The 13,905-nt window shown below is 36.9% G+C and overlaps 1 protein-coding gene across 1 annotated transcript; it reads left to right on the top strand.

The window, feature by feature from the left end:
- The first annotated feature begins 53 nt into the window (after positions 1–53).
- LOC100253463 (DEAD-box ATP-dependent RNA helicase 22) lies at positions 54–13,624 on the top strand. Its single transcript, XM_002266372.4, has 9 exons — positions 54–470; positions 1,461–1,748; positions 1,926–2,048; positions 2,130–2,590; positions 11,287–11,614; positions 12,479–12,631; positions 12,963–13,014; positions 13,254–13,320; positions 13,431–13,624. Exons 1-8 carry the CDS (start codon positions 138–140, stop codon positions 13,295–13,297), a joined length of 1,782 nt encoding a protein of 593 aa, XP_002266408.1. The 5' UTR covers positions 54–137; the 3' UTR covers positions 13,298–13,320; positions 13,431–13,624.
- The last annotated feature ends 281 nt before the right edge of the window (positions 13,625–13,905 follow it).

The raw sequence follows: 13,905 nt of genomic DNA, 5'->3' as shown, positions 1-13,905 counted from the left end.
TCATGTCACGTGATAAATATTTTGTACCACGTGCCTTCCCAACGGACCAAAATTAAGGTATCAGCTGACTGCGTGTGAGGGTTTTGAGTCTAAAACCCTGAACCCTATCCATCTTCAGAATCCAGAAGAGAGCAGAGATGACTGTCCATCGCTGTGCTTCAATGCTACATTTCAGCAGATTATCTTCTCCTCCTAGACTTCTCTCCCCGTTTAAAAGTTGCTATTCATCCCTCCTCGATCGTTCATCATCAGCACCATCTTCTTCTTTGCGAATTGGCCTTTATTGGCTGGACTCACCACGCCGCCGACGAACTAGGGCGTTTGGAACCGCCTCCGCTGCCTCCCAAGATCGGAATGGAGCCGAAACGTTCTTTGCCGACCAAGGCGTTTCGTGGGCGTCCCTCGGAGTATCCGACCGGCTCACCCGTGCTCTTTCCACCATAGGCATCGAAAGACCGTCTTTGGTTCAGGTGTGACTCATTGCCCTCTTGCTTTTCATTTTACGTTTTCCTAGTGGTTTTTAAAACCGTAGTCTTCCATCTGGTTTATGAGAAAACAAGGGAAAAGAAAAGAAGATTAAAGTACCAATAATCTTAATCCTATGTTTCATTGTCTTTAATAAAAATTCACCTGGACAGAACTGAATGGTTGTATCAACATTTAGGCTTATCTGCTGGAAGTTTCGGTTTTTCCTGGCCTAGAATAATGGTAATTTAAGGTTTAAGGTTTTAATTATTGCCATTTTTACATTTTCTCGGAACTCAAGTCTCGAACTATGCAAACAAGGAGTAATAACTTGTTTCGAAGAAATTGGAAGTTTGATGTGGTTGTGGTGTCAGGAAAACCCAAGCAAGAGGAAAGGGTGAATGTCATTTTTAGTGAGAAACAATAATCATCAATACAAAGGTTATGTAGTGGACCATGTATGGCCGTTTGAATATCCCTTGACTTTGTTTGAAATGGGCCTCCTTTTTTCTTTTTTTTTAATTATTAATATTTATATTTTTGGGCATGTCAATTAGCTTATTTGTTTTCTTAATTAGTGTTTATAATAAAGGGATCTTAGGATTTTAAAAAATGACTATATAAATATTCTTCAGAATGTCACTCTACAGTTTATCTTTTTCTATACTGGCTCTGCTACGTCTGATGGATTTTGAACTCCAAATCCTATAACGCCAAATCTCATTGATAGAATTTCCATGGGATGTTCAAACAACATTGAAAATAGTATGGATTGACAGGTGTTAATTTATTTGTTCATATTTCTTTATTTTTCTAATTTTTAGGTTTTTTTTTTTTTTTTAAACTGCTGCTTGCATTTGTAAATTTCACCTGAACATTTACCCATTTGAATCATGTTTTCTATTGGGCTTGTTAAATAGAAGGCCATGATAAATTTACTTTCTTTTGAGATTTTGCTGTATGATAATTATTGAGATATTTGATTTGCATTCTAGGCTGCTTGTATACCCTATATACTTTCAGGCAATGATGTGGTAGTTGCAGCAGAGACTGGTAGTGGTAAAACGCATGGCTACTTAGTTCCACTAATTGATAAACTATGTGGCACACCCAATGATTCTGTGGATGCTTCAACTGATCAAGAATCAAGACATCTGCATCAGCTTTGTCTTGTTCTTTGTCCAAATGTGATGCTCTGTGAGCAAGTAGTTCAAATGGCTAACTGCCTTTGTGGTGATAATGGTGAACCACTTCTACGAGTGGTAGCTGTATGTGGACGACAGGTATGGATGTACTAATTTTTCTTGTTCTCAACCTAGCACATTTTGTTATTTTTGTGATAAGATTAGAGTTGGTATATATATAGAAAGAATGTTACCTGGATATGTCTTTATATACTTGCTAGGTTTCCTCTCATACATCCTTTCTGGGGTTTGTCTAATATGACACTTTGACTGCAGGGATGGCCAGTTAAAGAACCAGATATTATTGTTTCAACACCAGCTGCTTTTCTGAATAATCTTAATGCAATTGACCCAGAAAAACAGCGTCGTTCCAATTTTCTGCGTGGTGTGAAATGTGTGGTAAATTTTTTCTCAGAATCATCCATGTTTATTTTGGTGATTTGAGAAATCACAGACCTAGTTTATTTATAACAATGGCAGGTGTTTGACGAAGCAGATATGCTTCTTTGTGGGAGCTTTCAGAATCAAGTCATCCGTCTCATAGATATGCTTCGTTTTGATGAAAAGATATTGTCTCGCATAAAAAAATCGGTACCTGATAAGCAAATGGAATTGGAATCTGATTCCATGTTGCATTTTTATTCTGAATCTGAAAAAGACGAGGAGGAAACAGAGGAGCAAACTGAAATCATCTCAGATGAGGAGGAAAATGTTGTAGGGGAACCTGTTGTTGAAGGTTTCACAGAGGAGATTGAAGTTGGGTCTATCAAGAAAAAAGATTGGAGGAGAGTGAGAAAAAATTATGAGCGTAGTAAACAGTACATTTTTGTTGCAGCTACCCTTCCAGTTAATGGAAAGAAAACTGCTGGGGGAGTCTTAAAACGGATGTTTCCAGATGCCCATTGGGTTAGTGGAGGCTACCTACATTGTCACAATCCCAGGTGCTGCATTTTTTTTTTTCTGGTTACCATTATTGTTAATATTAATTTTTTTGTTCCCTTGCTAGTGAATTGCTGGTTCATGTTCCTTTCAGAGCATGGTTAACTAATTTATGCCAATATGCTTTGTTACTAATTTTAGAAAATCTGGTTCAAAGTTTGTGTATCGATAATAAGAAATAAAAAAAAGGATTCCTATGTAAATCCTAAATGATATGAGTAGACTGGAATTAATAGCTTATCAAAAGAAAGTATAGACTAAGTCAGTGGTATTATGAATTATTATATGTAGGACTTCTTTCTCCATCAATCCATCTTTGCTCACTTAAAAATAGGGTTAAAGTACATTTATTTTATGCCATTTTGTCATGGGTTCTACTATTTTCTTCATCTTTTATTGTTTCATATATACCAATCTTAATAACATGCCACTCTATTACTTATATTATGGCCAAAAGTATAATAGGACATGTACACAAACTCAATAACATATTTAACTATGTGCATTCCATATAATATTTTTTAAAAACTCACATGTCTAGCATATTTTAATGCCTGAGTTTTGAGAATAATATTACACAGAGAACCACTTGCCATAGTGATCTGGATATTCCACTCATGAATATTGTAATTCTTGTTTCCTCCAATTAGGTGATATTGCATTATACCTCTTCTCCGTCAGAAATTTTTTAAAGATCCTACACTTGGCTCTGTCAAAGTTTTAAATGAACAAATTTCGAGGCATTTGGAAGTCAGTGAAGCCTAATTTTGAAGATTATCATGTTGCCATAAGCTAAACCTTCTGTGAAATTGGTCCTGCTTAAATAAGATTGATATGAAAAGTTTTCATAGCAGGAAATAGTTATAAATTTATGTTGTAGGCCATGGACTAGGATCTTGACATGACATGTCATTAAAAACCTGATGTCAACATAGTAAGGATATGCTCCACACACACACACACACCAACACACAATCAAACATATTTGCATATAAAAGGGCCCAGGATTTTGATAATTGGCTATACATTTTTATTGTACTCACATTTTTTTGATAGGAAAACAAAAAGATATATTAAAAAGCACCAATCAAAAAGGGGGATGCATCCTATGTACATAGGGTGTATACAAGAGGAGCCACCAAGACAAAAAAGAAGTGGCATCGAAAACAAGAATAACTAAAAACCACTCTCCACAGTTCAAATCATCAATAAAATCTAACAAAGAACATTCTCTTCACAACAGGGTTGTAGACCATTCCATGAGACCTAAAAAGGGTTTCTTTAAGCTTAAGGTTATTGAGTTCTTCCCCAATGAAGATCCTTCTATTTCTTTACCAACCACACACACTAAAACAAAGACAGAGGAGCCATACTCCACTTCCTCCTTTGCCTTTTGTCCATGCATTTCATCTTCAACCTAAAAGGAACTTTTTTATAGAATCTGGAAATACCCACTGTAGTCTGAAGATTGCTAACAACATGTCCCACATATTTCTGGTTCTGTCACAATGGGTAATAATGTGGTTTGTTGATTCTTTACCATACAAAGACTGTTTCTATTGGTCAGCGGGTCATCTTCTCCTCATAACAACATCAATGACAAGGATTTCCACTATGCAACCTCCCAAGCAAAAAAGGACAAATTCTTGAAGGGGCATAAGTGCCCCACATTTCTTTGGCAAGGAATAGGGCTTGATTCTCATCATGTGAAGTGTTATAGAAAGATTTCACCTGGAAAGTCACCTTCTCCCCCCAAAGTAAGCTATCCTCCCCTGATTCTGGCACTCTCACCTTGTGGATTAGCTCCATAAATTGCATCACAGCTCCCCTCCCAGTCTTCAAATGGTTTTCCAAACAGGAGGGACTAAGAGCCTTCTCTATTGCCACCCAAAAGTCAGTTACTATCGCATTCCTATTAGAGGCCATCCTGAATAGCTGAGGAAATGCGTATTTCAAAGGGAACTCACCTACCCATTTATTCAACCAGAATTTGGTTCTGAGGCCATTCCTAACCAGTATAGAAGTCCTAAGGCTGAATTCCTTCCATCCTCTCCTAATTGCTTTCTATACCAGTCCAAAAACTTCTCTCACCTCTAGAGTGCAATCCCCCCTCCACCATTGCATAATTTGCCTTGGATTTTCTTCCTTCATGGGTTATTACACTCAAGGGTATATCTCCACAACCTTTTCCCTAACAAGGCTTTATTGAGAACATTCAACTTACTAATCACCAATCTTCCATTCCTCTTATCTTTGCACATTGTTCTCTAATTGATGAGGTGCATTTTTTTCCTTTTTGGGCATCACAAAAAATGGACATTAATATATGGGAAGGCTTGAGAGGGTACTCTATGAGGGTCAATCTTCCTCCCTTTGATGAGGTATTGCTTCTTCCAAGGGACCAACCTCCTTTTAAACCTCTCCTCAACTGAATCCCATACTACATGAGTTATGAGATGCTCCCAATGGCAGCTTAATATGGCTTGAAAGGTGGCTCCCAACCTTGCACCTGAATGAAGAAGCCAACATGTCCAAATCTTCCACTTCAACAATTAGAATTATCTCACTCTTTTGCAAGTTAACTTTCAAACGTGACATAAGCTCAAAAACATGTAGGACCCATTTCCAATATTTTAGCTGCTTAACATTTGCCTTAGTTGCAAACAATAGATGTTAGATTTCCAACCCTACTCCCCTTCAACCTCAAAGCCACTTAAAAAACCTTCTTGAAATACCTTAGAGATTAGGCAATTCAAAGCCTCCATAACTAGAACAAATTAGTAAGGGGATAGGGGATCCCCTTGCTTTAAACCTCTATTGCTTTGGAAGAATTTTGTTGGAGACTTGTTAACAAGAATTGATATTCTTAGTGAAGAAATGCGGAAACAAATCCACCTCAACCATTTTGGACCAAACCCTTTTTTTCCTATGACTAAAAGGAGGAAGTTCCAATTTATGTGATTGCATTTTGGACCAGACCCTTTTTTTCCTATGACTAAAAGGAGGAAGTTCCAATTTATGTGATTGTAGGCTTTTTCTAAGTCTAGATTACCTACCAATCTCATCCTAAAGCTTCTTTTTTTCGAGTTTGTGGTCTCATTAGTAATCAAGGCTGCATCAAGAATTTGTTTACCCTCCAAAAATGCATTTTGATGCTTTGACCACCTTGGTAATCACCTTTTTTAGTTTATTCACAAAGGCCTTGGCTAGGATTTTATAGAGGCTCCCAACAAGGCTAATAAACCTGAAATCCTTCATATCTTCAGCCCCTTCCTTTTTTAGGAATAAGAACCAAAAAGGTGGTGTTGAAACTCCTCTTGAAGGTTTCCTTTAAGTAGAATTCCTTGAAGACCTTGCTATAGGTTGACAAAATTTCCAAAGCGCTAAGGAGAAGCCATCTAGACCTAGTGCTTTATCTCTGTCTGACTTTGAAAGGGAGACCATCACATCTTCCTTCCTGAAAAGGTTTTTAAAACATTCCTTATCTGAGCTTTCAATGCACTTGAATAGATCTCCCTTTAGCTTATCAAAAATAAATAAATAAATAAATCTCCCTATAGCTTAGAATTCTTGAGATGGGCATTCTCCAACTTCGATTGAAAATAGGTCAAGATTCCTCTCTTTAGTTCTACCTTCTCTAAAAGCCAAATCCCATTCACTTTAAACTTGCTTATAAGATTGGCTTTCTTGTGTTGAGGGAGAAAGCATTCAGATCCAATGAAGGGTCCTCACCTTCCATGTTAGTAACAAGGCTAATAACACTAGGCCTAACTAAGATAAAAAGATGGTAAATGGTTTGAGACCTAGCCTCACTCATGTCAACATTCTTAGACCTAGCCTGATAGCTCACTTCATTTAGCCTTCCTATAGTGGACCAAAATTATTGGTTTGGCCTACTTCTAAGCAAACCACTTATACCATATGCTCCTTAGATTTCTTTGACTTCTTGGGTTCCTTTAGTGCTCTTTCACAATAAGACCCATAGCCCTTAGAAATGTCCAACCTCTCATTTATATATGGCCCATTATCTATGTGTTCCAGAGATTTTCCTCTACAAGTTCAATAGGCTAACTCTACTAGGCCATTTGCTACTTTGGGCTAACACTTGTAGCTCCTACCTTCCACTTACCCACTGCCTTAACCAACTTTTTTAAAGACCTTATGAGAGGCTATCGAGTCTCATCCACCATAAAAAACTTAGAGAAAGTTGCAGGGGCCGATCCAATCTTATCATACATCTTCTCTAAGTTAGCTATATGTGCTCCTTTTCTGCCATTCCTCTACCCCACTCACATCAAGGCACATGAATCAACCTCTTCTTCAATCTCAAGACATCCTTTCTCTTTCTTGAATGGCTTTGAAGGGGATCTCATTGTTTCCATTGCCTCTGATAGAGAAAACCATACTATTTTTTTCCACCATAATGGAATAGAAAAGGACACGAAACCTGCAACCACCTTTAGCTTGCTTGGCACTTTCCTGCCACAATCTTTTACTAGGATTCTTGCCCATGACAAATTCTGACTTATCTTTTGTATCTTCATCCACTGCCATAAAACCACCACAGGCATCCCTTGCTTCCTTGAAAAATTGTCTTCACCATAGTTGTAGTGGCAACTCTCGAACTCTCTCCCAACACTTAACGAAATTGAGTTGGATTTTGTTTTGGTTTGAAGCCGCTTTAGGGTTAAGAATCAATTTGGCTAAAAGCGAGATCATTCTAATAGGGGAGGTGGAAGAGGTGGATGAGTTGGCTGTGGAGTTAGGGTGTAGGGTGGGGTAGCTGCCTGTAGTGTACTTGGGGCTGCCTCTGGGGGTGTCAAATAAGGCTGTCTCTGGGTGGGATGGGGTAGAAGAGAAAGTGAGAAGGAGGCTTGCCCTTTGGAAAAGTCAATACATCTCAAAGGGCGGGAGAATCACTCTAATTAAGAGCACAATGGCAAGCATGCCAGTGTATCAGATGTCCCTCTTTCGAATGCCCATTTTTGTGGCAAGGAGACTAGAAAAACTACAAAGAGATTTTTTTTGGGGGGGGGGGGGGGAACTTGGAGAGGAAAGCTCATCTTGTCAAATGGGAGGTGGTGTGTGGGGATAAGGAGAAAGGGGGGCTTGGAATAAGGAAGCTAACCCTTGTGAATAAAGCTTTACTTGGCAAATGGATTTGGAGATTTGCTTGTGATAAGGAGGTTTTATGGAAGCAAGTGCTGGTGGCAAAGTATGGTCAAGAGGACAAAAAAACTACAAAGAGATTTTTTTTGGGGGGTGGGGGGAACTTGGAGAGGAAAGCTCATCTTGTCAAATGGGAGGTGGTGTGTGGGGATAAGGAGAAAGGGGGGCTTGGAATAAGGAAGCTAACCCTTGTGAATAAAGCTTTACTTGGCAAATGGATTTGGTGATTTGCTTGTGATAAGGAGGTTCTATGGAAGCAAGAGCTGGTGGCAAAGTATGGTCAAGAGGACTACGGATGGAGGACTAAAAAGGCTGTGGGTGCATTTGGGGTGGGGGTTTGGAAGGAGATTTTAAAGGAAACTGGTTGGTGTTGGGATAACTTGGCGTTCAAAGTGGGGAAAGGCAATAAAATTAGGTTTTGGACTGACACTTGGTGTGGGGATATAGTGCTGTCCCAAAGGTTCTCGCATCTCTACATCTTGGCAACTCATAGAAACGCGACGGTTGAAGAAATGTGGGACCAGAATTTTGGAGAAGGAGGCTGGAATTTGAGATTTATTAGGGATTTTAATGATTGATGGAGGACTAAAAAGGTTGTGGGTGCGTTTGGGGTGGGGGTTTGGAAGGAGATTTTAAAGGAAACTGGCTGGTGTTGGGATAACTTGGCGTTCAAAGTGGGGAAAGGTAATAAAATTAGGTTCTGGACTGACACTTGGTGTAGGGATATAGTGCTGTCCCAAAGGTTCTCGCATCTCTACATCTTGGCAACTCATAGAAACGCAACAGTTGAAGAAATGTGAGACCAGAATTTTGGAGAAGGAGGTTGGAATTTGAGAATTATTAGGGATTTTAATGATTGGGAGGTGGAGATGGTAGGCAATTTGCTCCAGGTGTTGAGGGGTTTCAGGATTACTTGGGAGGAAGATTCGGTTTTTTGGAAGGGAGGGGGAAGTGGGCAGCTTAGAGTGAAGGAAGCGTATAGCCGGTTGGATAGGTCTTTGGAGGTTGTCTTCCCGAAAAACAAAATTTGGGTGGAGAGAGTTCCAACTAAAATTATGTTTTTTGCATGGGAAGCCACTTGGGGGAGATATTGACTCTTGATAGGCTCCAGAAGAGAGGATGACAGCTTCCCAACCGCTGTTTTTTGTGTGCTTGTGAAGAGGAAAATGTGAACCACATTCTTATACATTGTACAGTGGCCAGAGTGCTGTGGGATTTAGTTTTGGGATTAGTTGGGGTTCAGTGGGCTTTTCCTAAAACTGTAAAGGAGGTTTTATATAGTTGGGGGGGGTGCTTTTGTGGGGAAAAAAAGGAAAAAGTTTTGGAACTCCATTCCGTTATTTATTTTTTGGACAGTTTGGAAGGAAAGGAATAGATTAGCTTTTAGGGGGGGAGTTAGCAATTCAGAGGCTTAAATATTCTTTTGTATGTAACATTTGGGGTTGGGCTAAATTGTATATGGGTGAGGAGCCGTATTCCCTTATAGGATTCCTGGAGTGGTTAGCCTCCAATTAAGGGGTGATGAGTTTTTGGTCTTTTTTGCTTGTAAGGCCTTAACTGCCTTGTATACGTCTTGTATACTATGGGGCTTTTTTGCCTTCTTTGAATGAATTCTGAGCTTACTTATCAAAAAAAAAAAAAAAAACTCTAGAACTCTCTCCCAATATTTTATCTCTTTGGAAATCCACTTGGGAGCATTCCACTGTGGGAACCCACCAATCTAAAGCAAACAGTTTTCCTTTGAGCACATGAGCACCAGTTTCCAACACCCTACATACTGCCCAATGGAAGGCCAACTCAAACAAAAATGGCGAGTCATTAGGATGCATTTGGTTTGGAAAATGTTTTCTAGTTTTCATTTTCTGAAAATTGTTTTTATTTTATTTTATTTTTTTTTATTTGCTTCAAAATGCATTTGATTATATAAAGTGAAAACTGTTTTTAGAAAATGAAATTTGCAAAATCTTGTTTGGTTTTAAATTTTCATTAATGTAAAAAATGGTGAAAAGAAATATAATTAAAATTTTGTATAATACACATGTGATGTTACAAGATATATTATTATGGAGGATGATATTACTACATTTTTATGATCTATATACTATAATTTATATTTATGTTGTCATATCTTATTATATATTATATGCATTATAATTCCTTTGAACACATGAGCACCATTTTCCAACTCCCTACACATTGCCCAATGAGAGGCCAACTTAGGAAAAAATAAAAAAAAGTTGAGTCATTTAGGTTGTCTGGTTTGGAAAATGGTGTCTAGATTTTGTTGTCTGAAGACTCTTTTTATTTCGTCAAAATGCATTTCATTAAGTAAAGTCAAAAATGTTTTTAGAAAATGTGGTTTTGAGTAAAAAATGGTGAAAAGAAATATAACTAAAATTTTATATAATGCACATGTTAGGTTATGAGATATATTTTTATAAAGGATAATATTACTACCTTTTATGATCTATATACAGTGATATTATATTTATCTTGATATTATATTCATATTGTTATATAATATATATTACCAAGTATATGTGTTTGTTCACTATTTTTTTTCCTTTATTTTTATTTTTAAATAGTTTAACAATATATTCTAATGTGGTTATAATTAACCGTCTAAATTATTCTAATATAAAAATATATCAACTTGTAATATTCCATAGTTTAATAAATAAACAAATTATTTATACTGTATTTTAAGAGAATATTTGTTTTCAAATATATATGTTATAATGTTTTATTTATATTAATATTTATTTCATATTTGTAATATTCACCTTCTTTTATATCATTGGTCCTACAAGTTTTTTTTTTTTTCATTTTTTGGGCTCAATTTTCCAGAAAATGAAAATGGAAAAAAACTGTCCAAACATGTGGACTTGGTTTCTGTTCTTTCTATTTTTTTTAAACATGCAAACAAAGCAGTCTAAGTCTAAGCAAACAAGGCCTTGATTTTGCCACTTTCACTGCTTGAGTGTTTGAAATCCAAATCAAGACCTTAGGGCAGGTTGTGTATGCAGGCAGCAGGGGAAGTATTTTGATAAGAGCGTTTGTGCAGCTTAGTGACAAAGTTAGCATTCACTCCAAAAAACTGTGTGGCCACTTAATGGAGAAATGCTGAAGGTTACGGCCATAGCTAGTCTACTACCTGAAACCTTAATGTTGTTTCGCAAGTGTTGATCTGTTTGACACATGGTAGTGGCCCTTGCTATTGTTATTATTAAAAAAAATGAAAGAGAACTATTGTTTCCAGTATGGGTAACTTAACTTTCTTCGTCAGTGATGCATGAGATTGTTACCTTTAAATAAAACCTCACTAATCATTGTTTCTAATGTGGGTAATCTGACTTGCTAATGCATGAGGCTGTTACCTTAATATATATATATATATATATATATATATATATATATAGTTGTTTAATACCATTAATATATTAGGATCCACTGCATATTTGCTCCTTTGATGGTATAATGGATTTGATTATGCATTCATGTTAGTAATGTGCTATTTCTTTTTCTCCAGATTGGAGCAGAAGTGGATTGAAGTCACAGTTGATACACAGGTGGATGCTCTCATAGATGCTGTGAAACAAGGGTTTAGATCCAAAGTGTTAGATTCTGGTGTTGGTGTGAGTCGAACCATGGTGTTTGCAAACACTGTTGAGGCTGTTGAAGCAATCTCAAAGATATTACACAGGGCTGGGGTTGAATGTTTCCGTTACCATAGAGATAGCTCTTTGGAGGAGCGCGCGAAGACTTTGGTTGATTTTCAACAGAAAGGTGGTGTTCTTGTGTGCACTGATTCTGCTGCACGTGGCCTTGACATTCCTAATATTTCGCATGTGATTCAGGTGTTTATCTTCTCACCAATTCAGTTAGGTTTCCTGTTCCATGTGCTAGTTTTATTTTGTCTAACAGGGGAGAACCCTGGCAATGTCAAAGCTTCTAAATGAAGAAGGAAAAGATAAGAATACACATCTAAAAGATGAAGTTACTTATTCATGATGAAAACACAAAAATGAGAATCTATGCTTAAGGATATAATACTAAAATAGATATATAACAACAAATATTTAAAAAACATGATGGAAAAAACGAAAACCTTTTCCAGAACCGACAAAAAAATGTAAAAATTAAAGTTTCTGAATTTTAGAAAATATAAAATTTCCAACAATTAGGGTTCTGATGAAGTGCAAATTCTAAACAGACCTCCTTGGGAGTTGGTAACAACCTTGGATATAGAGGGTTTTAATGTAAAGAAATGCTACAATTGGGGAAATCATAAAACTGGCAGAGAGTTCCTAGCACAAAGGGTCTTCCCAAAAGTAAATCTTTATCTCCTGAGCTGGCATCAATGCCATAGGATTGCTTGCTGTTCAGGGAGCCCTGTGACATTCAATGATGTTGGTCTGGGGTCCCAAGACTTCCAACTGATAGAGTGACAGCCATATTTGCTTGAGATTTTAATGTACCACAAGCCACTATGGAATCTCCTACTACAGCAAGATTAATAGACCCAAGGTCTTGGGGTATGGTGTTATAGGCCAGTGAACTAGACAAATCTTTGTGATCTTCCTGTTGGTGACCTCTGATTCTATTAGAACAGTATTTTGTAGGATGTGTATCTACATTGTGCTCTAATTATTGATGATATCTTGTCATATTGTTGATAATGTTAGATAAACTAACTCTGGGAATCTTTTCCTCTGGTCTAGGCAGACTTTGCAACTTCCGCTTTAGATTTCTTGCACAGGGTTGGTCGAACAGCTAGAGCTGGTCAGTTTGGGCTTGTCACTAGCCTGTATACGGAATCCAACAGGGATCTTGTTGCTGCAATTCGCCAAGCAGATAAACTGGGTCAACCAGTGGTAAGCCTTGAAACTCTGCGATCTTGGAATTAAGAGAAAGTAATTTATCTGAAAGATGGTTTTGTTTCTTAATACCGAAGTAAAAGAACCTTCTCTTTTCCGGGAAATAATTTTCTTGTAAAGGAAAGGTTGAGCATTTGACGCTTAGTAATATAGAACTCTACTGCAAGTGAGTATTGTTACTGCTGATTGATTATATATTTATATTGAAATGAGAGTTTGTCAGTTATAGACTGGATAAATCTAATCATATTTACTTGAGCTTTTGTTACTGATGAATCCCTCTATGTGCACTTCTCTAGTGATGTGTAAAAACTTATTGTGACTGCAGGATGCAGCATTTAGCAGAAAAAGGAGCTTCAGGAACAAACTTAAGAAGAGAGGTAAAGTTTTATCTTTCTTCACCAAACAATTCAATCATTTAAATTTTTATATGAGCTTGGAAGATGCAGTTTTGAGTAAAACATCCAGCCACATGGACTGAAGTACACTGGGATTTTGTAGTAATTTAGAAGTTGCACCAAACTTCAACACATAATGCAGAATAATTTCTATTAAGCAAGTAAATATGGATTCATGTTGTCAAATTTGAGCTCATGTAAATTCTCATTCTTTTTTGCAGGTACCAACAAATTGGGAGATGTTGAAGAGAGAGTTCTAGCATAAATTGAATGTGTACAAAGAACTTGGTACGCAAAGATAAAATAACTTGTATCACTGAATAATTTGTATAAAGCTGACACATAAGGAGTTGTTACTAAATTTGTACTAATGCTGTTGTATTTTTTGTGGGTTCCAGCAAATTGAGAGATGCTGGAAGAGAGCTTTCCAGCCCAAACTGAAATCATGCAAGGAACTTGGTTTGTAAAGAAGCACATGCCAGCTGATTTTTATTTCTCATAGTAATGTACATGTTATTTTTCTAGTTTCTTTGAATTATGTTCCCTCAGATCTTTTATACTTTGTGGCAATAGAAATGTTAGTTTCTTTGAATTATAATATCTTTTAACATGTATGTGGCTTTGATGTTAAAATCAATGTCTTTTAACATGTACTCTTATCATGCAAAATCAATCCCTCAGTCAGGTGCACAATGAAGCAAATTCCCAGGGTTCCATTTAGGTTATGTAAAGCACACTAGGAAAGGAAAAAAGTAGGTAGAAGAGAATATAAATCCTCTTATTTGATTTACAGTGAAAAATACAAAAAGAATATATAATACAGTTATTTAAAGATCTAGTTAGTCTCAAATTCTTAATATTTTATACAGAAAA

Source organism: Vitis vinifera, chromosome 1, assembly GCF_030704535.1.
Source record: "Vitis vinifera cultivar Pinot Noir 40024 chromosome 1, ASM3070453v1".
Classification (NCBI taxonomy): Eukaryota; Viridiplantae; Streptophyta; class Magnoliopsida; order Vitales; family Vitaceae; genus Vitis; species Vitis vinifera.
Note: the sequence above shows the minus strand (reverse complement) of the source record. Positions and strands in the feature narration are given on the sequence as shown.

Excerpts from the sequence above, each read along its gene's own strand:
- LOC100253463 (XM_002266372.4), top strand. The coding sequence starts at position 138 with ATGACTGTCCATCGCTGTGCTTCAATGCTACATTTCAGCAGATTATCT. Across the intron at positions 471-1,460 it reads AAAGACCGTCTTTGGTTCAG|GCTGCTTGTATACCCTATAT; the intron begins GTGTGACTCATT and ends TTTGCATTCTAG. Across the intron at positions 2,049-2,129 it reads TGCGTGGTGTGAAATGTGTG|GTGTTTGACGAAGCAGATAT; the intron begins GTAAATTTTTTC and ends TAACAATGGCAG.